Raw genomic sequence first — 19,975 nt, forward strand, 5'->3', positions numbered from 1 at the left:
GCTCAGCAGCTAATTGACCATTTTATAACTTCATCAATCCTCCAAGTTTGGAATTGGGCATTTAGTATACGGGTTTTGTCTCCAACACATCAATCAGTCTGGCAGGACCGTTCAAATGCCCTGATAGCATCTCCGCGGTCTCGTTGTCGTGTTGCAGGATCTTTAACCGTGGAAAACGTTGCATACTTGCACAAACTCATCAATTTTTAGGGCATTCATGAAGAAAACCTTGTCTTAATTGTGGTGTCCTGGAATATTTCATTATCATTTCTTAGAATAGCTACGTATTTAGTTCAATTAACAAAATTGAAACAGAAGAAAATAAGTGTCACTGGAAACGGTGTCAATGGGATGGTGGCGCCCTAATTAATGGTCATTCTAACCCACGCTTTGAGTTTCACGGGAGCTTGCTGTCGAAGAGATAACGCGGCCAAAGCACTGCCATTCCCCTCAGAGCCTGCAGGTACGAGGGTGACCAGTGCTGTTGTGGAATGGATTTATCAGTGAATAGCATTTAGTTCTTAGTTAGAAATAATTATGAGATGCATTCACTTTTGGATGACTTTTAATATATGTTTTTTTTCCTATTTTTTCCCAGCATTTAATTATGTATTTTTGTTATATATTATGTTACTAGTTATTTTGATCTAGAGACCTGTACATAATGGCCACGTCAAACGGTAACGGCGACAAGGTGTCCAAATTTGAGACTTTAAAGCTCTTGGAGAAATGCAGAAAAGAGAGGGATGATGCTTTGCACCGAGAGAGCATTCTCCGGGAGAAACTGCGGCAGTTTGAGTCCAGGTCGCGTTCAACCGAGGCGCTCAAACAGAAGATCAAGTCCCTGACGAATGACAACAAGGAGCTGAGGAAACAGACGAAGTCTCTTCGGGCGGAGATCGGACTCGAGGCCAGTCCCAAGTTTAGCGGGAAAACTACAAAGGACATCATCAATGACTTCCATGAAAAGGAACGCCAATGCAATTCTCTAATTGAAAAGGCCGGGAAACTCAGTTTAACGATAGACGACTTAACATCCGAGTTGGCGAACACAGTGACTTCTAAAACCCTATTGGAAGATCAAGTACAGTCGTTGCAACAAAACCTCAAGGACATGACAAATAATCAGCGACGTTTGCTTAAATTGTGGGAGGACAAAAAACCACAACGAGAGCAGCTGTCACTCCCGGCGATTTCCCAGCGACCAGGGCCAGTGATCAATAAAGGCGTTCAGACCGAGATGTCCATTAATCTGTCACAAAAGCTTCCAGTAAATGCATTTGAGACCAAGCCATTTGCCAGAGATAGCACGAAAAGATCAATGTTGGATAAACACAGCTTAGCTACTTTGACGCATGGGAATCCTCACGACAAAAAGGCGTTTGTGCATGATGAAATTAAAGGGCTTCAGCACTGATGACACTTTTGAGGCATCAGTGACAAAACACTGTTCTACACAAATAAACCCAATACCGTTTAAAAGGATTATACATTGAAATTATTGGACTTTTAATTTGTTCAAGGGGACTCGTTTGTTTTGTTCTGTGATGTGTATCCCGGTGTTAATTATTCTGTAGTTATATTATATAATAATAATTTTGTAGAAATTGTATTTCATGTATATAGTAATTGTTTACACCATAAACTGTATACAAATGTGGCAATTCTAGGTTTGAAATAACTTTTTTTTGTCCAGTAAATGATGCTGCGTGATATGTTACTCTCCATTGAGAACAGGCAGTGACACAGACAGCTTCTACGCGGGGTCCTAGAAAGGTCCTTTGAATGCATGAGGCGCGCGATATGGGGAGCGTATCTTACTGCAAAAGGACTTGGAAGTAGGAGTGAATTAAAGACACTGCCGTTGCATTTTGGATTTAATTTTTCACCGACATGTTTTCCGCGGAGCAAAACTGTTGGTTTGTACGCAAGGCAAGTATTGTAACTCACCCCGATTTCTTTATAAGCCCCATTACTTGCTAGCCGGATCTGTCAACTTCTGCTAACCAGGCAGCTAAACATAAGCCCAGCCCAGCACAATGTGAATAATCGTTCTAACTTTTTCTTGATCCATTTTTTAAAAGTATGATCTATGCTAGAAATAAACGTCCGATCAGCCACCCCCTCGTAAAGTTTGTTGTGTCATTACAACGAATGATAAGGCTGTGTGTGTAGGTGGTTTGCTGGAGAGCTGCTGCCAGCATCGCTTGGGCTGTCCTGTTGCTGCCTCCGGTCACAGCCCTGTTCGTAGTTCTCAGCAGAGTCAGCCTCTTCCACCCCATCGAGTGGATCACAGGTCAGCGCTCACTCCATCCCGTGCTCCAGACGACCCGCTACCAATAGCTAACGTTGAGTGTATTTTTCTAAGGCTTTGTGTTTTGTGTTGTCCACAGAATGCCTGTCTATTTTGACGAGTGCCAGTACCATGTTCTCCTTCGTTTTGTTATGCGGAGTGGTGGTCGTGGTCGGCTTCTTCAACCTTGAGTACTACACGGGTAAGTGAATGTCATGGTTGTATGGTATGGTAGAAACGTGTAGACGTGGTGCTTTTGTTTTTCACTGGCGTTAACATCTTGCAAAAGTATACATTCTGTTAAGTGTAACATTGGTTGCATGCTAAACTTTCTGTTTCTGCCTTTTTCTTCTAAAGTTACCCCGTCCATTGCTTGCTCAAAAATAGCTCTCCTGGCTCAGCTTCTCCACCCTCGGCAGTGTCTTCACGCCGTGGTCCACTGCATCATGGGGGTGATAGTGGCCTGGTGTTGTGCCTTCACCATCGGTCCCAGATACCAGAATCTTGCTTCCGTGTGCACTCTGGTTGATGGGTAAGAAGACCACTGTTGTTTTTATGCAAGGTGCTATGCTTTAATGGTAAACAAACTTTTGGTCGGTTTCCTAGTATTTATTTTGTTGTCATTTTTCTATGCAGTGATCCTCAGCTGTGCCTGAATGAATACCACCTTGTCTTGATCCTGTTCGGGGCCTTTGTTGGCTATAGTCACAGTCTGTTTGGTGTCATGCACAACATGAACTATGTGCCCTTTCATGCAGTTCAGGTATGTGTTAATAGTTTATAGTGGTGTGAATTACATACTGGCTGGGTAATCACAAGGGCTCAGGATTCGGTTTGTCGTTAATCTTTGTCCTTTGCTTCGTTTCCCACTCTAGCAATACAAATATCTTCGTTTCAAGGGAAATCTCCCATTGGTGGTGAAATGCAGTGCCATTCAATCTCTCTATTTCACCAGGAACTTCCTTGCGGTTTACTTCTTTTTGGGTAAGTCCCACCCTATCTGATGCGAACTTAACTTTAATTGGACAACTCACCCTAACAGCCCTTTCACTGTTATGGGTTGATATTTTGAAGATGCCATGAAGTTTATCTGCATTGGTGCACCTTGGACCAATTGAGGGTAACATTGTTGTTATTTTTAAGACGTACTTTTTGATCCCAACATCAACCTATTTTCATTCTATCTACAGGTTATATCCCTAGATCGTGGCTCTGTGACACACTGAGTCTTCAGTCGAACAGGTTCGTACTGCTGGTCGTGCCATACCTCTTAATAACACACGCATGCATTGTACACAGTATCAGAGAAGTCCTTCACATCTTCTCCTTCCGTGCCCCTGACAGGGACCCGTACCTAATTGGACATTATATATATATGTGCTCTTCAATGGTCCATCCCTCTCTCCCCAGCTCTCTGAACCCTCTGGACAGTATAGCAGGGCTGCTGGACCTCGCCATGCTGTACCACCTGTGGATCAGTGGCACCTTCCTCCTCCTCACCTGGTACCTCACCGTACTGCTCTTCAGGGTGTTTGTCACTGAGGTATGTTCATCGGACCAATTTGGTCCTAAGGGTCAAAAAGCCTGCCACCAGCAAATGGCGCTTGGACTTGAATCTGGTTAAACAAGTCAGGGTTACATATTTAAACAATTGTTAAATTTTTCCACAAACATCCTTCGATGGAAGTTGTTTACTCAAATGCTAACACGCAATGAATGCAGACACTTCATTGCATGTATATGTTAAAAGTGTGCCATGGATATCGTCCGGTATATTTGTTGTTGGGGAGAAACTGGAGCCGCACTTAAGTGGAAGGGGTTACCACAATCAGACACGCAGGATGCTATGCATGACCTATTCTTAATTATGGCATGGATATCCTGTTGTTGGGTAGAAACCAAAGCCACTCTTGTTAGAAGTACTTCCAAAACATTGAGTCTCTTTGTGCGATTGTCATTGTAACTAGCATCCAAACATTCAGCCTACGAAAATGACTTTTTAATTTTGTTTACATGTACCTTTGTCATTATTTCACTTGTTTGAGCCACTAGAGGGCAGTGTTTCTCTTAGAATTAGGATGTGTGTGTGTGTGTGTATATTTATGGTAGCCTAGCCTGACATCGACAGACCAATTCGCAAATGCGTAGGGGTCTGGAACCTCTGTTCATTTTTGGATTTCCATGGGTTATCATCAATGGACGCAGGCCAAAATCCTTGACATAATTGGATAGTCCGTCATCCAATCAGAGCAATGAAACATGCGACACATCGGCATCAGCCATCCTGGTGGTTTAACGTAAATGCCTGAACTGTGCTGCCATAGGGCGCCCCTCTGTACAGTCATGGTATTAAACCCGCCCCATATTGGATAAACGGTTGTGATTGGCCTGAACCGTTCAATGTCTGCTGGAATTGTATCTGAAACGGAGGGGGGCAAGACTCCTATACAAGAGCAAATATAACATGAGCTAACAGATTCGTCTGGTTGCTAGACTATGATTTTAGGACTCAGGATCTGACATCTGCCCTCTGTTTAAAAACACAACCTCTAGGTGTACAACTTTCCCGTGCAATCGGCGTTCACTGAGCAAGCCGATCGGTGTCTTCCCAAAGTGCTCCCTGGCCAGCAGCCCATGGTACTGAAGGTAAACGATGCATTGAGTAATGACGACATGCCTTTCAACATCTATTTTACTCTGATCATTTGGATAGACCACCTTAACCATGGGATTTCATTTGTTTTCCTCCTTCGCAAATTAGTTTCTAGCTCTGCAGGACTTGGCTCTGCTCTCTCAGCATGCCCCCTCACGGCGGGCCCAGGTCTTCAGCCTCAGCCAGCCAGGTCTGTCATCCACCCCCCCCCCCCCCCCCCCCCCCAATCCCCCAAAACTCAGACAGTAAAATCCTTCTCAACACGGCTTCAACACAAATGCCGGTGATGATGGCTCCTTTCCGTCAAGTGACCTTTCTGTCCATCTGTCTTTCTGTCATCAGGTGGTCACCCGCACAACTGGAACGCCCTCAGCAGCGAGTGTCTGTCGCTCCTGGCCGACCTCACCCAGAGGCTGGTGGCCCACCACGAGACCGTGGCCATCAACGGGCGGGCCAAGCTGCATTCAGCCGGCAGCGACAAGAAGTCGGTGTCCAGTGATAGCTCGGGTACACCACGCTCTATATCGTTTTGCGCTTTGCGACTATGTGCAGTGTTTCTACAGACCCCGGCGGCGTTATGAACGATGCATCTCTAAATCGTCATACACTGCTCATGCCAATCGGAGATTGTACTGTCCAATGGGGACGCCATAAACACAAAATCAGTGGAAGAAAACCGCGGGTCGTCATTTCCTGAAGTGTGAATTATTCCATCAACTCCCAATGTGTGTCTTCCACCAGGCCTCTCGGCCACCCAGGACATCAGCACCCCCAGGTCGGCCTTCCTGCGCTCCGCCGGGGCCGCCGCCCCCATGAGCCCCAACACCGGCCCCTTCACCTCAGACCTGGACAGCCCCTTCTCCTCCCGGGCCCTCCGCCGCCTGGCCCCCCACCTGGTGCCCAGCTCCCCCTGGAGCGAGACGGTGCAGAGCCCCCATCTGTTGAGGCGGGGCCCCCAACTCTGGTCGGCCTCCACAGGTAAGCCCTGGTGGTGGGGGGGGGGGGGGGGGGGGGGGGTGGTGGTGCTGGTGGTTGCTTTAGTGACTAGCACAGACTACAATACTAATAATACGTTTATTATTATATAGCGCCTTTCTCATACCCAAGGTTGCTTTTTTTCTTTTTTTAAAGAGCACACACAGAACAGGACAGCACAACAACACAAATAAAGATGTAATATAAATAGGGGGGGTCTATGCAGTGGTGGCGGAAGAGCCGAAGTGTCCTTGGAACAGAAAGGTGTTGAGATGAGCTTTAAAGAGAGGGAAGGAGGGACGGTGACACCGTTAGGAAACGCAATGCATTGAATTGGCCAAAGTGAAGCTGGATATGTGAAGACGGGTCCAGAATCAAGGGAAGGTATTAAAGATGCATTGTGGAAGGGAATGCCTCGAAACAAGCACCTATGAGGAGAGAAGGCCAGAGAGTTTGGTTTCAATGGAGTCTCCTTTTATATTTGTTGTTAGTTTTATTATCAATTTGTTTTGATAGCCAAGCTGTTTTGGCTTTCTGTTTTTTCCTTGTGAACCACACTCCACACAGGCGGTGAAGGCAATTTGACTTCAATCCATTACAATTTGGCATCCATTAAGTTGACGTGCCAAAAAAAGCAACTGTATTCTTGTTAAATTTGAAATGCCATCTGCTGTTTATTTTGGTTTTTTTTGCGGGGGGGGGTCGGGGGGGGGGGAGAATCGGCTGTGGACCACCAACATTGCGGCCATATGCTAGACGACATCACCTTTTATGTCTTTTCTCCTCCTGCAGATACTAGGACCAGTGGCAGTCTGTCTCCATCCCCTACCTCAGCGCCCTGCCCGCACCCGGCTGAGTCCAAACCCAGCCCCGTGACACAGTTCCTCCACAACCGAAAGGAACAGGTGCTCACCCTCATAGGTTCCCCTATGATTCGTATAGATAAACAAATAGAAATTCAAATGTCTTTCTCTTTTTTTAAAGAAAAGAGTTGCACCCTTTTCTAATTTCAAAAGAAAGGGAAATTTCAAGCTCATTTCTTTCTTTCTTCTCCGTCCCAAACTCTCCCGTTCAGGTGAAACACTTCCTGGGGCGGCGTGTGCTGGTCATGTATTTGTTCAACAAGGTAAGGTTGTGGGGCACGCTGGCGGAGCCAGGGAGCGATTGTGTGTTCCATGCCCGCTAATCTCTCCCACTTACTGACAGCCTGATTTATTTATGGCTCACCTATGACTCCTGCTCAGATTTGTATTGGATTTTGCTAGATCACCCAACCGCCTTCCTATCAATTATTCGGGCTTTGATGGCACCAGCTGGTTTTCCATCCTTCTACATGTTACCATTAGTCCTACTGATTACTTAAAGGGCCCCAATCAAGGAGTCATGTAGCACAACGTGTCCTTCCAGTAATATGAGGAGCTCCATATTTCCATGGGATTGGCAGGGAAAGCTTTTGAATAGGTTGGTTTTCAGGCTGAAACCTTATCGATCCAAGACAATATATACATTTCTGTGTTTTTAAATATTTTCCTTCCTATCCGTTAACTAGATCATGGGGTCTATAATTGCTTTGGTGGCATGGTCGTCATTCTTTCTGTAGTGTAGATTTGGTTCTATTTCAACCATTTTCTGTCCTTCTAACTACATAGTGTGCTGATGAATAAAGTAACTTAACAAGCACTGTGTGATATCTGCAGCCTGTTGATTCTTCCACTGGTTTGTTCAAATGCTGCTGCAAGATTTGGCATCGTTGGTCTCCTTACTGCTTGTGTTTGGAGTCCTGGTAAATAAACTTGGAAACTAGATTATAGTACGGCTATTTAGCAACAAAGTTCTAAAAGGATGATGTGTGTAGCCTCATGCAACCAACGGTTTTAATGTCCAATTCAATGAAGTACCGTTTGCCTACAGCTCCCAGAAGCCTCTAGTCAGGCCCTCTTTGCAGACAGCCAGTCACACATCTGGGCCCTGGAAGGTGAGATGGTTCTGGCTTATTATGATGACAGACTTGGTTTATTTTCAAATGTTGCTGTACATTCGTATTGCTGTTTGTATTAAAACGTATATACATCTCCTTTGGCCTCTCCACTAGGGCTGTCTCACCTTGTGGCAGCCTCCTTCACTGAAGACAAGTTTGGCGTGGTCCAGACTACGTTACCCAGCATTCTCGGTAGCATGCTAGTCCTACAAGAGGTAAACTGCTATGGCTTATTCACAATGCAAACACGACTCTCTAAAGAGTCTAAAGTATGGGTTAACCCTAATCGTACGATTCAAAGACAACATTGGATTATGAGGCCCCTGAATTGTATGAGAAGATAACAATTAATGTATATAAAGACCTGGAATATTACTTGCCGCCTCAGTCAAACAAGACTTTTTCATATCAATACTTTCAATATTTATTTTGCGTTGTGTATTTAATGTGTACCGTCTCTCCCTTTCAACGCCTCCAGGCGGTGGACCGCCACTTCAAGCTGCCCCACGCCTCCAGCAAGCCCCTCCGTTCGGCCTGTAGCATGGGCGACTGCACCTCCAAGACGCTGCGCTTCGCTCTCAGGGCCACCCTCAAGACCGCCATCTACAGGATAACCACCACCTTCGGGCATCACTTGAAGTAAGGCTGCTGGTTAAGCAACCTAGGGCTGGGCGATTAATCCAATTTTGATGGTGATTTCGATTTTTTTTTTATGTTTACTAAATATTTTAGTAACAGCTGGATACATATCTGTACTTTATTTTAGATTTGAACATTTTCTTTTTGGGCATTTTGTGTATTTTGGTAGGGCAAAATCTCAAAGTTCTCAGTTACAATTTGTTCTTTGAGAGAGACATGCTGAATAAATACACCATGTTTTAACTCAAAAATAATCGTTTGAATAATCGTGATTTCAATATTTACCAAAATAATTGACCATGATTTTTTCCATAATCGAGCAGCCCTAATGCAACCCCTTGTTATTTAAAGAAATGCAAGGAATTCTTTTTCACATTTTCTATTTCCTGTTCATCCAGTGCCATCAAGATGTCCGCCGAACACCGGAAAAGATTGCAGCAGTTCCTGGAGTACAAGGAGTGAGACCCGGACACGCACGGTGGCTTTTGGATTAAGACTACAAATGAGACTGACTTGGCTCTGTGTGTGTGCAGACACCCGTGTGCCTTGAGCTTTGTGACCCTACAACAGTACCTCTTTTTGATATTTCTGACTGCGCCTCGTCATTTCAATCCTATCCGCTGTGGGTCACCTCGTGTCTCAACATGCAATGGGGAGAATGGAACCTCCTAGTGGACAGCAACGGTACTGCAATGACACACTTCGAAGATCATCCTGAAAGGGCTTTATTTATACAACACCTGTGAACCACCCTTGGTGTTTTTTTGTTTTTCTGGCTTGGATTGGAGTTGCCACACTATCAACAATGAGACGGTGTTCGCTTTGCCTTTGACTCTGGAGGATTTGTCCTCAGTTGAATCATGTACAATTTGTGCTTTCATTTCCTTCTCCACACATTCATCCTTTTAATTCGTTTGGAACAAAGGCGGGTTTGTTGTCGACAAATAAAGTAGAATCTTCTTGTTTTAGTTGTTCAAGCAATGTCGAAAGACGCCACTCGTTCTGTGTAATCTTCAGGGTCTCCGTTACAGGACTCATCTTTTCGCTCTCCAAATCAAAAGTTAGCCCCTACAGTTTGATAATACTGTTACTTGGCGTTGATGTTTTATGCCCACAAAGGTAAACACTAGGTAAATAAAATTCTCCAGATGTTTCCTTATCTCTGCATGGCAATCTGTTAACTTCAAGGATCATATTATACTGTATATTTGTACAAAGACTACAGCAGTTCAAGATGACGTGTTTGATTAAACACTTTTGGCTCAATGACCCAGTTTGTTATCTATTCCTGCCTCTATTGTTAGACTGATCGACCAATGTTTTATACAGGCATTAAATAGCCATTGCAGAGCCATGGAAAATGAGAAGTCCAATGAAAACATTTAGATCCAGACCCACTTTTAACATATACTATTAGTATGACACACGATTTACAATAGCCTCCATAGATCGTCCTGGTCAGCAAATCTCAATGTAATGTTTGACACGTGTAAAAAGCACCATCAATTCATTAGTTATTTTGATTTCATTACCGTCTTTCGAAAGTAAATCCTCAAACAGTTGCAATGAAAAAACACTTACATTTCACACAATGAGGAAGCATAAAAAATGCAGACAAGGACCACTGTCTTTTTGTTTATTGCACAAATCGTACATTATTTTTTTTTCAAAACCAAACTGGCAGAACGCAAGATTAGGCAGTGATGGGAAGAAACTTGTTCATGAGCCTAAATATGTATACAAGAACAAAACAAATACAGCCAGCAGGATCATCTGAATATGACTTTGTTTTATATACCAACAGCTTAAGATCTAAAAAAGATACATTGGTTCCTAAACAACAAAGGGAACCAAAACTATTTGGAAAGTCAAACTGTGTGCTCCAACTGCACAATACAGACGAACGCGTGCTGTAAAAGGAAAAATAAAAATGTCTCATGTTCCTCTTTCGATTTTCAAAATTACTTTGCTCTCATATAGAATATAAATCTCTGCATTAATACCAATCAAATTTTTTTGACATCTTGTGTTTTTTTTTTATATTCAGGAAGTCAAACTTTTTTTGTATTCTTTTTTACAGTTTTATCATATATGTATATATGTACATAGAAATTTAACTATACTAGACTTAGTATAGAAAATGACTAAAGCTGGACTTATCGCTCACACAAAAAATTACTTGCAAGCATATGATCCCCCTACATATTATCCTTCTTTCCATTCTCTCTAAACTGGCTTCATCACATCACAAACTGCCTTAGTTGAACCGGAGAGATTTGTTACTTAAGTGCAAACAATATATTTTTTTCCCTTGGCTCATAGGCAGTGACCTAACTGCAAGCCACGTCTGTCCGCCCCACTGAAGGATCGCATCCAGGGCCAAGTGTGGGGACGATGAGTGAGAGGGAAGAAGTAGGTAGAGAGCACTGCTGGAAGCAGATATCAATTCATCCTAAGGACAAATACGCTAAGTGCTAACCCCTCCACTCACAAAGACAGAAAAAAAGCAGACAGTAGAAATCTGTGCTTCGAGCTGAAAAATATACGACTAATCCTTTACGGAATGAAATCCTGGAGCTAAGGGGTAGTATGAGCACAGGCGTTACGATCGCTGGCATGTTGTTGCTCCCTCCAAGCCCCCCCCCCCACGTCCGAGTGCCCAAGTGCACTGTTTGTTTTGTCTGCGTTTCAATCTTCGACATCCCTGATTTCAAAATACACTAGATGGGGGGGGGGGGCTACAAAACGTGAGAGAGAGCTAGAGAGAGAGAGAGAGAGCGCGAGTGAGCGAGCCACAGTACAGCAACAGTGCCGTTAATTGTTTGTGTTATTCAGGTAGGGGTTGGGGGTGGGAGGGACATTCTGCGCCCATGCAAAAAGACAAAATTGTAAAGCAAATGGAGCTACATCAGCCGAGAAATTAGAAGATGCGCCACATTATTGGTACACGTTCCAAACGACGAGTCCAAGGCCTTCCTTTCTGCCCAAGCCTAATACTGTACATAACCCTCCTCATCAAGGGGTAGCTGGGGGTTACCCGGACTTAAAGACGGGGGGTGCTGGTGATGTCGCAGCCTACCGAAAAGGTGCCCTAAATGGAGGTGTTGGTCTGTTCATACATGCACAGTATATCGTTGTTGGTATTTGGCAGGAGTATAAGAAATATGTATGGACATACAACAGGACCTCCCGAATGATTTCGTTATAGGGGGTCGAATAGGATTGTTGACAAAAAAACCAAAACAGACAGGATTTGTTAATTGCATATGCCATCTAGAAGTCGCCTGTTTTGTACACCTCTAGCAGGAAAACTAACTCTTTGTGTGTGTGTGTGTGTGTGTGTGTGTGTGTGTGTGTGTGTGTGTGTGTGTGTGTGTGTGTGTGCATAAAGCGTTTGGTAAATTGTCGTGTGTGCCAGTGTGTCGCTAGTGCTTGCCCGTAAGCATTGATTTTCTAAGGGCAACAAAGTATGAGCGTGTGTGTGTGTGTGCGTGTGTGCGCTTTCGTTACTACGCGCTTGTGGCTCAAGAAGACATGCACTGGACGTGATCTGGGCCTCCGTCTTCTTCGTCCGACGAGTCTGGAGAGCTCCAGGATTCGTCCGTGTCACCATCGGCCCCCTCTCGACGAGCCTGGGGGAGAGGAGCGACAGAGAATCAGGAGCTTCCGTGATCTTGAGAATTGAAATCAGAAGCGTCCTTGATGGACAAGACTTTCAACTCAAAAACAGAAAGTTGTTGTAGTTGTTAAAAGCCAAATGGATATTGTTGATATAGGGATCCAAATACTGTGACATAAGCCTTCCTCAGTTGATTTGCCATATTGCGGAAGAGTACAAACAGTAACACGCTGAGAAAAATAAAAAGAGGAACATTTCAACACCAAAAAGGGGTATCATAGTATTTGTCTGTGTACCTTTGAAGAACGGCCCACAAATTATACACAGCGACTCTTGAGTAAAAAGGATCGGATGACCTCCTAAAAATTTGGGTGCTCTCCCAAATTTTGCGGCAATTGTACCTGTGCATTAACAAATAAAAATCTTTCATTCATTCAAATTTACAGAAGGAGCCTCTCAACTTTCTTACTGACACCAAGGCATCACGCTCCACTGTAGTATAATGACCCACCACTAGTGTCCCACTCCACATGGTTGGGGGGGGGGGGGGGGGGGGGGGGGGGCGGCGGATAGGTTCTAGGGATCGTAAGACGAGGGCTCACCCTCTGGGGCCGCCGGTGCCTCATGTGGCGCATCAGGAACCACAGCAGCTGGGTGTCGTACTGGTCGCCGTGCCGCACGCTGTCCTGGTCGCGCTCCCGCTTGTTCTTCTTCATCACCTGGAGGGAGGGAGGGAGGGAGGGAGGGAGGGAGTGAGTGAGTGAGTGAGTGAGTGAGTGAGTGAGTGAGTGAGTGAGTGAGTGAGTGAGTGAGTGAGTGAGTGAGTGAGTGAGTGAGTGAGTGAGTGAGTGAGTGAGTGAGTGAGTGGATGAGTGAGTGGATGAGTGAGTGGATGAGTGAGTGGATGAGTGAGTGAGTGAGTGAGTGAGTGAGTGAGTGAGTGAGTGAGTGAGTGAGTGAGTGAGTGAGTGAGTGAGTGAGTGAGTGAGTGAGTGAGTGAGTCAGAGCGGGGTATCAAAAGTGTACAACCGAGAGGCGATCTGATGCCATTTGTCTGCAATGAGGATCATCTTAATGCTACGAGATCCTGATACATCATCCAAATCTGGTATGGTAATTACAATAATAACCACCGCAATAGCGATAACCCTGCTCGCGGCACAGTGAGGAAGGGAGCGAGTGGATACCTCCTTGAGGCCCTTGAGGCCAGTGGGCTGCTCAGCGGTGGGGGTCCACAGCTTGACATCGTGGTCCAGGCCGCTGGTGGCCATGCCGGGCAGGTGGGGGTGGGGCTCCAAACAGTTCACCTGCAGAGTCAAGGAATCCTTTTAAAGGCCGTGTTCCAGGGTACATTTTCCCAACTAATTTGTGCAATTTGCTTGTTGGTTAATAAAGATTTAAACTGTTATCCATTGTATTTAATGTTGTTAGGTATCACAAAAGGGAACGTCATACGAAAAAGTAGGTACTATTTTAACCGCTTGCTCTTGATTCTCATCCCCCCCAGAATGCATGACGTCACGTTGGGGAGACAACATGGACAGGGGGATTGAGCAATTAGAGCTGTATTTTAGGCATTACGCATCCCTAGTCCCCACTATCATGTAATGTCACGAATGGTGTTTTCAAATGCAGTATGCATTACAAAGGCACTGGTTTGAGGATGATAATAATAATAATAATAAGACAGTATCTTAAATATATACAGCAAATAGCAGAAGCAGATCAGAAACGGAAAATCGGCAGCATTTCACACGTAGGAGGAGCAATAGTGGCTTTGGCTGCAGCTTTCGGTATCACATCAGGGGGAACAGATCATAAAGACCACTTTTTACACAAACTAAAGTATTGCGGTAAACTGAACTCGAGCCCACAGAACTGCAATTCATGAGAACCGACACTTTGCATTTGAAACACAGAACTGTGATCTCTAGTTTCTGTATTGATACCGTCTCTCATCCCCACTAGACTCCTGTACACCTCCCATCCCCCCTAGCATCCTACCCCCTCTAGCCTCCTAGCCTCCCATCCCCCCTAGCCTCCCACCCCTTCTAGCCTCCTAGCCTCCCATCCCCCCCCTCTCACCACTCCTCCGAGGTCCCCCTCTATGAACTGGACGATGCGGGCCGAGTACTTGTCCCACAGGTAGATGTGGCCGCAGTCGCTCCCGCTGACCACAAACTCACTGGACGGCCCGTAGAAGTTCACCCCCTTCACTGAGGGAGGAGAGCGGGAGAGAGAGGTTATGAGTGTGCGTGCGTGAACCAGTAGCCACCAAACACCCCAGTGCTAGCCCAATGCTTTTGGTCACGTGACAAGATGCCGCTGCTGCCGCTGCCGTGTTGCTCATTTCTCAGTGGAGAGCTTAGCAAGCTTTGCCTCACAAAAAGGATTAAAGATTTTGTTGGATTGCGTCGAGACCAAAAGCCTGCTTTCAGTACTCACATAGGGCCCCCAGCGGAAAGCGTTACACAGAGGACCACTTCCTTAAAGTATTGCACATTATAATACCGGTCAACTCAAGTCAACTCTGGGTTCACCCCGTTTATCACCTGTCCTCAGCCACATATCACGAGGGACAGACAATGGTCTGGTGCAATTCTAAACAGGTTACATCGAGGGCTTTGGTGTTAAGCCAGCCGAACGGCACTAGTTGAGACGAGAGCTTTGGGACTTAACAAATCACTTCTCTCTTATAGCAGGGCATCCATGAAGCGTGAATAAATCAATTAAATTAATAAAAAAGAGGCCGCTGGGATGGGCCCCTTGCCAGAAGGTGTGGGGCGGTGATGGCTCCTTACCTGTGGCGTTGTTGCGGTGGCCCTTGTACCTCCTCCGGTAGTCGGCTCCATCGCTGTGGCTTGAGTCAAACAGGTAGATGTCCTCATCGTTGTAAGTGGCCAGCAGTTCTGCAAGGATAATGCTACAACTGACCATGCGCGCTTTCACAGTGTCTGCAAGTTTGGTTCATGCACACTTAAAAAGTACCTTTCACAATTGGAGTTCATCTCTACCCTAGGACAGTGTTGGATAAAGTTAAAGGGGACATATTATGCCAACGTTGCTCATCTGTCCGTCATACATCTAGGTGGACACGCCCACCTGTGTCGTCAGATTTCTTTCAAAACGGCTTGCAACGGCTAATCACACTCACCCCTGGTGGTATAACATGGTCCCTTTTAACTGAAGAGCCAACATAAATAGAAGTCAGCCATCCATCTTAGTTAACTTGGTAGACGAGCAAAGAACTAATCAACAGTCAATAAGCATTGGCGCTTGTGTGTGCAGGTGCGACCCCCCCAATGGCTGAACCGAGAAGCCAACTCCAAGTCGTGGACCAAGTGTTTACCTGTGCCATCGTGACTGTACACCAGGCAGGTGATGTTGGTCTTGGACTCGCTGGACACCAGGTGAGAGGGGCAGAACTTCTTCAGCACGCCGTTGTTATCGTTCTCGTTGATCTTCCTCTGGTCGTAGATCCTAGACGGAGATATGAAGCATGACATTAAAGAGCTCAACCCTTAAAAACACCATCATTTCATTATTAGCAGAGTAAAAAAGGCTTTGTGATTTGTTGCTGGACGGTCACCTGATGTACTGATCTCGGCCGCCCACTGCGAACTCGTGGGTTTTGGCAGGATTGACAAAGATAGTGTACAGCCCAACTTTCTTATCGCCCTCCTTCACAACCGTGAGTTTGCTGGAACAAAAAAGGAAAGCAAGAACCACGCTTGGGTCTCAGTTGGTTCATTGGGTTTCAGGGAGAAGATAGGCCGCAATCAGCTTCTGTGTGCTACTGTGTGCATAACATACTATTGGACCTTGACCCCTTCATAACAGACATACCAGTGATGGGGAATACAATAGCAACAAGTAAATCTGAGTGGAACGTCAACCATGGACCATTGCATGTCTACAGAGGTCATGGGTTCAGTATCTGGCCAAAAATGGAGCAGGTAAAGAACCAAACATAGAACAGTTGGGAAGGGGATTATGTTCTATTGTGTGCGTGTCCGTGTGTGTTTTTACGTGTCTGTGTGTGTGTGTGTGTGTGTGTTTTTGTACGCGTGTGATGAACACTCACTTTGCGGGTCGGTCGAGGCGCAGGTCGATCCCAAACACCACCGCATCCTCCCCGGCCGAGAGAAACGAACAGGGAGAGTCGGGCTCCAGGGCCAACTGTAACGCGCGCACACCGCCACCAACACATTATCATCAACAGCACTTACAATAGAGGAAGTTAAGTCTCACAGGGCTTAACAGCCATACGTTTAAACGATATTGGATGATGACATTTCCCCCGTGACCTCAAACAGCTCAGGATGACCAGACAACCAGAGAGGAAGAGGCGGAAACTCTGATCAACGATGCCTAAAATCGGCCTCCAATCCACTCCATGAAATGAAGTGGTCAAATGCGAAATGGGAGTGGAGGCGTGTACCTTGTGGGCGGCCCCTTTGTGCTGGGCCACACGCTTGGTGCTCTTGCAGCGCTGTGTGGCGGACAGCTCGGCCACGCGGATCTGTCCGTCGCGCGCGCACATCGCTAGGGTGCTGTCGCCGCTGTGAGGCAGGAACTTAGCCTGAAGGAAGGGCCACACGTAATTAGTGGGTTAAACGAGGTGGCTCATCGCAATCAGAAGGACTAAAAGGTCCACTGGTTTCGATCTGGTTGTGCAGGATTGCAGATTCATTTCACTTTGTTTGCGTGGAAGATCATTCACTTTAATACCAGTTGAAACATTTGGTTCAAATTGATTCCATCTTCTTGCAGCTCAAAATGTGCATGCATGTGACAACAGCTTCCCCAAAAAACATTGGGGACGTCAGATTTTTCTATCCAGTGCCATACAGCTCTATCCAGCAGTATGTTATCGACTGAAGGAAGGTAGTTAAAGGAGACATTTTATAGAACCAGGTGTGAGTGTGATTAGCCGTTACAAGCTCTTTTGAAAATCGGCCTCTTCTGACATCTCAAGTTGGTGTGTTCACGTAGATGTATGCTGGATAGATCAGTCTACCAGCCTACCGAGTGGACTGTAGCAAAAATACCTCATCTATCCCTATCTATCTATAGATTTTCAAAACGGCTTGCAACGGCCAAACACACTCACAACTGGTGGTATAATATGTCACCTTTAAAGGTCCCATGACATGTCTAGGTGGACACGCTGTGATGTCATAAGGGAAAGATTTCCAAAACAGCTTGCAATGGCTAATCAACCCACACCTGCTGGCATGCCATGGGACCTTTAAAGTACATGCAATCGCTCCTATCCAACCCAATGACCCCACACCCTTCAAGCCCCCGGCTCACCTGGAAGACGTTGCTCTTGTGGCCGCTGTCAAACTCCAGCACGGCGCGGCGGACGGCCCAGTCCCAGATGATGACGCGCAGGTCGTCGCTGCCCGACGCCAGCCGCGTGCCCGACGGGTTGAAGTGCAGCGTGTTGACGCAGCCCGTGTGTCTCTCCAGCCGCCCCTGCAGCTCCAACCGCTGCACCAGCCCGCGGGCGCCGCACACCCGCCGCACAAACTGCTGCGAGTTGCGCCCGATCTCCCGGGAGCGCAGCGAGGGCACCGCCCGCCAGGTGGGGCCCCGCAGGTCGGTCACGTCCGAGCCCAGCCACATCTCCATGGCCTGTGCGTCCTCCTCGTCCTCCTCCTCCTCTTCCTCGTCCTCCTCCTCGTGGTCCTCGTCGTCGTCCTCGTCTTCGTCGGTGGTGGAGAAGCGGTTGGGGACGAGGGCCTGTCGGTTGCGCTTCCTTGCCGGTCGCCGGGCGCCGTCCGACGCCCTCGCCCGCTCTCTCCTGGCGCCCTCGCGCTTCCGCCCGCCGTCCTCCGTCAGGGAGAACAGGCCGCCGCCGTCCATGCTGTCCGTGTCTTCCTCCTCGTGTCCTCCCTCTCCCCCAACCCCTGACTCGACGTCTGAAGGCGCAGAGGGCTCCGAGACTCGAGACCCTTCTCCCGGCTGATTGGGGGCTATGGGAATAGGGAGTTAGGTTAAATAAACCTATAGATTATAAAAAGGAACAAGATAAAAAAAAAAGGGTGGTCAAAAATAGTTTCATTACAAAGCACAGACTAGTAGGCGGGTTGGGTATGAACTCATTGAAAAACAGTGGTAGATAAGTTGAAACAACAATATTTTAAAAAGACTGTACTGGAACTATAAGAATATCTGACTACCAGTTTGTTCATCTCCTTTGCTCCCAGAGGCATTTCCTTCATCAAGTGTATCCTGTCCTGTTTCTTCAGAGATATCACTCTCAGCGACACCTGACACAAAAGCAAATTATTGTGAAATAAAAAGGTGTTGTGCATTAAACATTTTATTCTGCGAAAAAATATTTGCAACACCGTCGTGATCACTTACCGTTAGTAGCGCTGGATTTCCCGTCAGACTCTGCCATGTCGTCCCGTTTGGCCTCCCGCTATCCACAGGACAGCCTTTAATGACACATAAAACATCGCCATAGCTACTGATAAGGACCAATTTGAACTCGACAGGTGCTACAGAAACAACTAATGCACTCGCATGATTGAGTGGACATTATTGGATGAACGCTGATGAATCATGGTCTGGTAGACAGCGTGAAAGCACTGCAGCAGGTAGCGCGGTGGACGCCAGCTATTTAACTGGCCCATAACAAACAGATATTTCAGCCAACGCCACACAGTAGAAACCGAAACAAGAAAATCCCTTCGGTCGACAGCTATGCCACACAGGCCATGTTGATGCCTTCTTTTACATTATGTTGTACATTATATTATCCGCAAAAACAGATCCGCTTCGATTAATCAAGCTCACATTACACACGCACACGTTTTTCCAATGTATATTAAGATGTATCGACACTTGGATATCACTGTCCGGACTGGTGCCTAGCGAAGTGGGAACTATTTTTAAAACGAGCACTGAGCTTGGTAACGTTAGTCGAGGCTAGCGTGGCTAACGTTGACGTTACCTCGAAGGCCCCACGAAGCGTACACTTGTCAGGCTCGTCCTAAATCGGATCTGCTGCCGTCGGTCCTCGCTGGTTTTAACCTGGCAGTCGAGCTATGTGTGATAAAATGACGATCTCAAAGGAAAGGCACACCACATGGATGTGCACGTGAGAGAGGGCTGAGGAGTAAGGTACCTGCGCTGGCACAAGGTTGACCGCTCTGTTTGTGTTTTGACTGCAGTTTCTATTCTGTTTCCGGCGTGCGTGTTTGTTTTCTGTCGCGACCGGATGTCTCCGCAGCTCTTTAAAGTTGGATCAATCAACAATATTTAGTTTATTATGAACATAGAGTTAATCATGTTTTGCCTCTACTTCTGCTATTATTTCGATTTTATTATTTGAATATATGTATCTTATTTCCGGTGTTATACACGCTTTATTTAGGCTATTTTACAATCTAATCACAAGCGCACCTACAATAGACTGTTGTACTATGCATTGTTTTTAGGTTCTGAAAGGCCAGTGGGCATCTCATATAAAAAAGTCGAAATAAAATAAAAACTGTGGAAAGCATAATTATTAATTTGTTAAAACGGACCGTTTTAACTGATGGTTTGACTGGTATATCATTGGTTGATTCTTGGAATGAGTTATATTTATATGTAAATGATTATATTTTATTCATATGTCAATGTAGCCGAATACACCAATATCTGTGTCATATGTTTTTCCTTAGTGGAAATGGCAACTCACAACAAGCTCACAAGCGTTCACTACAATATGGCTATTTGTGCTATTATTTAGGTCAAACCGTATTGAGCGTAGGCCTACGTGTTATTCAGCACTTTATGTTGGCCCAGGTTCATGACGAT

At 46.0% G+C, this 19,975-nt stretch overlaps 3 protein-coding genes across 4 annotated transcripts; 2 read left to right on the plus strand and 1 right to left on the minus strand.

The window, feature by feature from the left end:
- The first annotated feature begins 474 nt into the window (after positions 1-474).
- On the plus strand, positions 475-1,543 carry LOC115548545 (uncharacterized). The gene has a single exon (XM_030363272.1). The coding sequence runs from the start codon at positions 665-667 to the stop codon at positions 1,415-1,417; it is 753 nt and encodes a 250-aa protein (XP_030219132.1). The 5' UTR covers positions 475-664; the 3' UTR covers positions 1,418-1,543.
- Positions 1,544-1,766: 223 nt separating this feature from the next.
- Positions 1,767-9,808, plus strand: ndc1 (NDC1 transmembrane nucleoporin). Its single transcript, XM_030363275.1, has 18 exons — positions 1,767-1,932; positions 2,176-2,296; positions 2,394-2,495; positions 2,651-2,825; positions 2,930-3,056; positions 3,169-3,277; positions 3,484-3,535; positions 3,704-3,836; positions 4,847-4,939; positions 5,055-5,136; positions 5,289-5,453; positions 5,688-5,924; positions 6,714-6,826; positions 6,997-7,047; positions 7,833-7,896; positions 8,014-8,114; positions 8,378-8,538; positions 8,937-9,808. Exons 1-18 carry the CDS (start codon positions 1,894-1,896, stop codon positions 8,998-9,000), a joined length of 1,989 nt encoding a protein of 662 aa, XP_030219135.1. The 5' UTR covers positions 1,767-1,893; the 3' UTR covers positions 9,001-9,808.
- A 351-nt stretch (positions 9,809-10,159) lies between these two features.
- On the minus strand, positions 10,160-19,387 carry dcaf8 (DDB1 and CUL4 associated factor 8). Of its 2 annotated transcripts, none has more exons than XM_030363276.1 (13): positions 19,299-19,387; positions 18,533-18,606; positions 18,346-18,435; positions 17,474-18,138; positions 16,599-16,739; positions 16,242-16,336; positions 15,747-15,857; positions 15,507-15,637; positions 14,959-15,066; positions 14,243-14,373; positions 13,345-13,464; positions 12,760-12,876; positions 10,160-12,170 (listed from the first exon to the last, which is right to left on the minus strand). In XM_030363276.1, the coding sequence occupies exons 2-13, from the start codon at positions 18,567-18,569 to the stop codon at positions 12,063-12,065; spliced, it is 1,854 nt and encodes a 617-aa protein (XP_030219136.1). In that variant the 5' UTR covers positions 18,570-18,606; positions 19,299-19,387; the 3' UTR covers positions 10,160-12,062. The 2 variants fall into 2 exon arrangements, with proteins under 2 accessions (XP_030219136.1, XP_030219137.1); XM_030363277.1 differs by having other exon boundaries at positions 19,125-19,352.
- Positions 19,388-19,975: the final 588 nt, after the last annotated feature.

Source organism: Gadus morhua, chromosome 8 (assembly GCF_902167405.1).
Source record: "Gadus morhua chromosome 8, gadMor3.0, whole genome shotgun sequence".
Taxonomy (NCBI): domain Eukaryota; kingdom Metazoa; phylum Chordata; class Actinopteri; order Gadiformes; family Gadidae; genus Gadus; species Gadus morhua.

Bases quoted from the DNA above. Each gene is read 5' to 3' on its own strand.
- LOC115548545 (XM_030363272.1), top strand. From the start codon at position 665: ATGGCCACGTCAAACGGTAACGGCGACAAGGTGTCCAAATTTGAGACT.
- ndc1 (XM_030363275.1), top strand. From the start codon at position 1,894: ATGTTTTCCGCGGAGCAAAACTGTTGGTTTGTACGCAAG. The intron at 1,933-2,175 runs GCAAGTATTGTA...CTGTGTGTGTAG, and splicing joins ACTGTTGGTTTGTACGCAAG to GTGGTTTGCTGGAGAGCTGC. The intron at 5,925-6,713 runs GTAAGCCCTGGT...CTCCTCCTGCAG, and splicing joins ACTCTGGTCGGCCTCCACAG to ATACTAGGACCAGTGGCAGT.
- dcaf8 (XM_030363276.1), bottom strand. From the start codon at position 18,569: ATGGCAGAGTCTGACGGGAAATCCAGCGCTACTAACG. The intron at 16,740-17,473 runs GTGAGCCGGGGG...CCCTTCCTTCAG, and splicing joins ACAAGAGCAACGTCTTCCAG to GCTAAGTTCCTGCCTCACAG. The intron at 12,171-12,759 runs GTGAGCCCTCGT...CCTCTCCCCCAG, and splicing joins GGCACCGGCGGCCCCAGAGG to GCTCGTCGAGAGGGGGCCGA.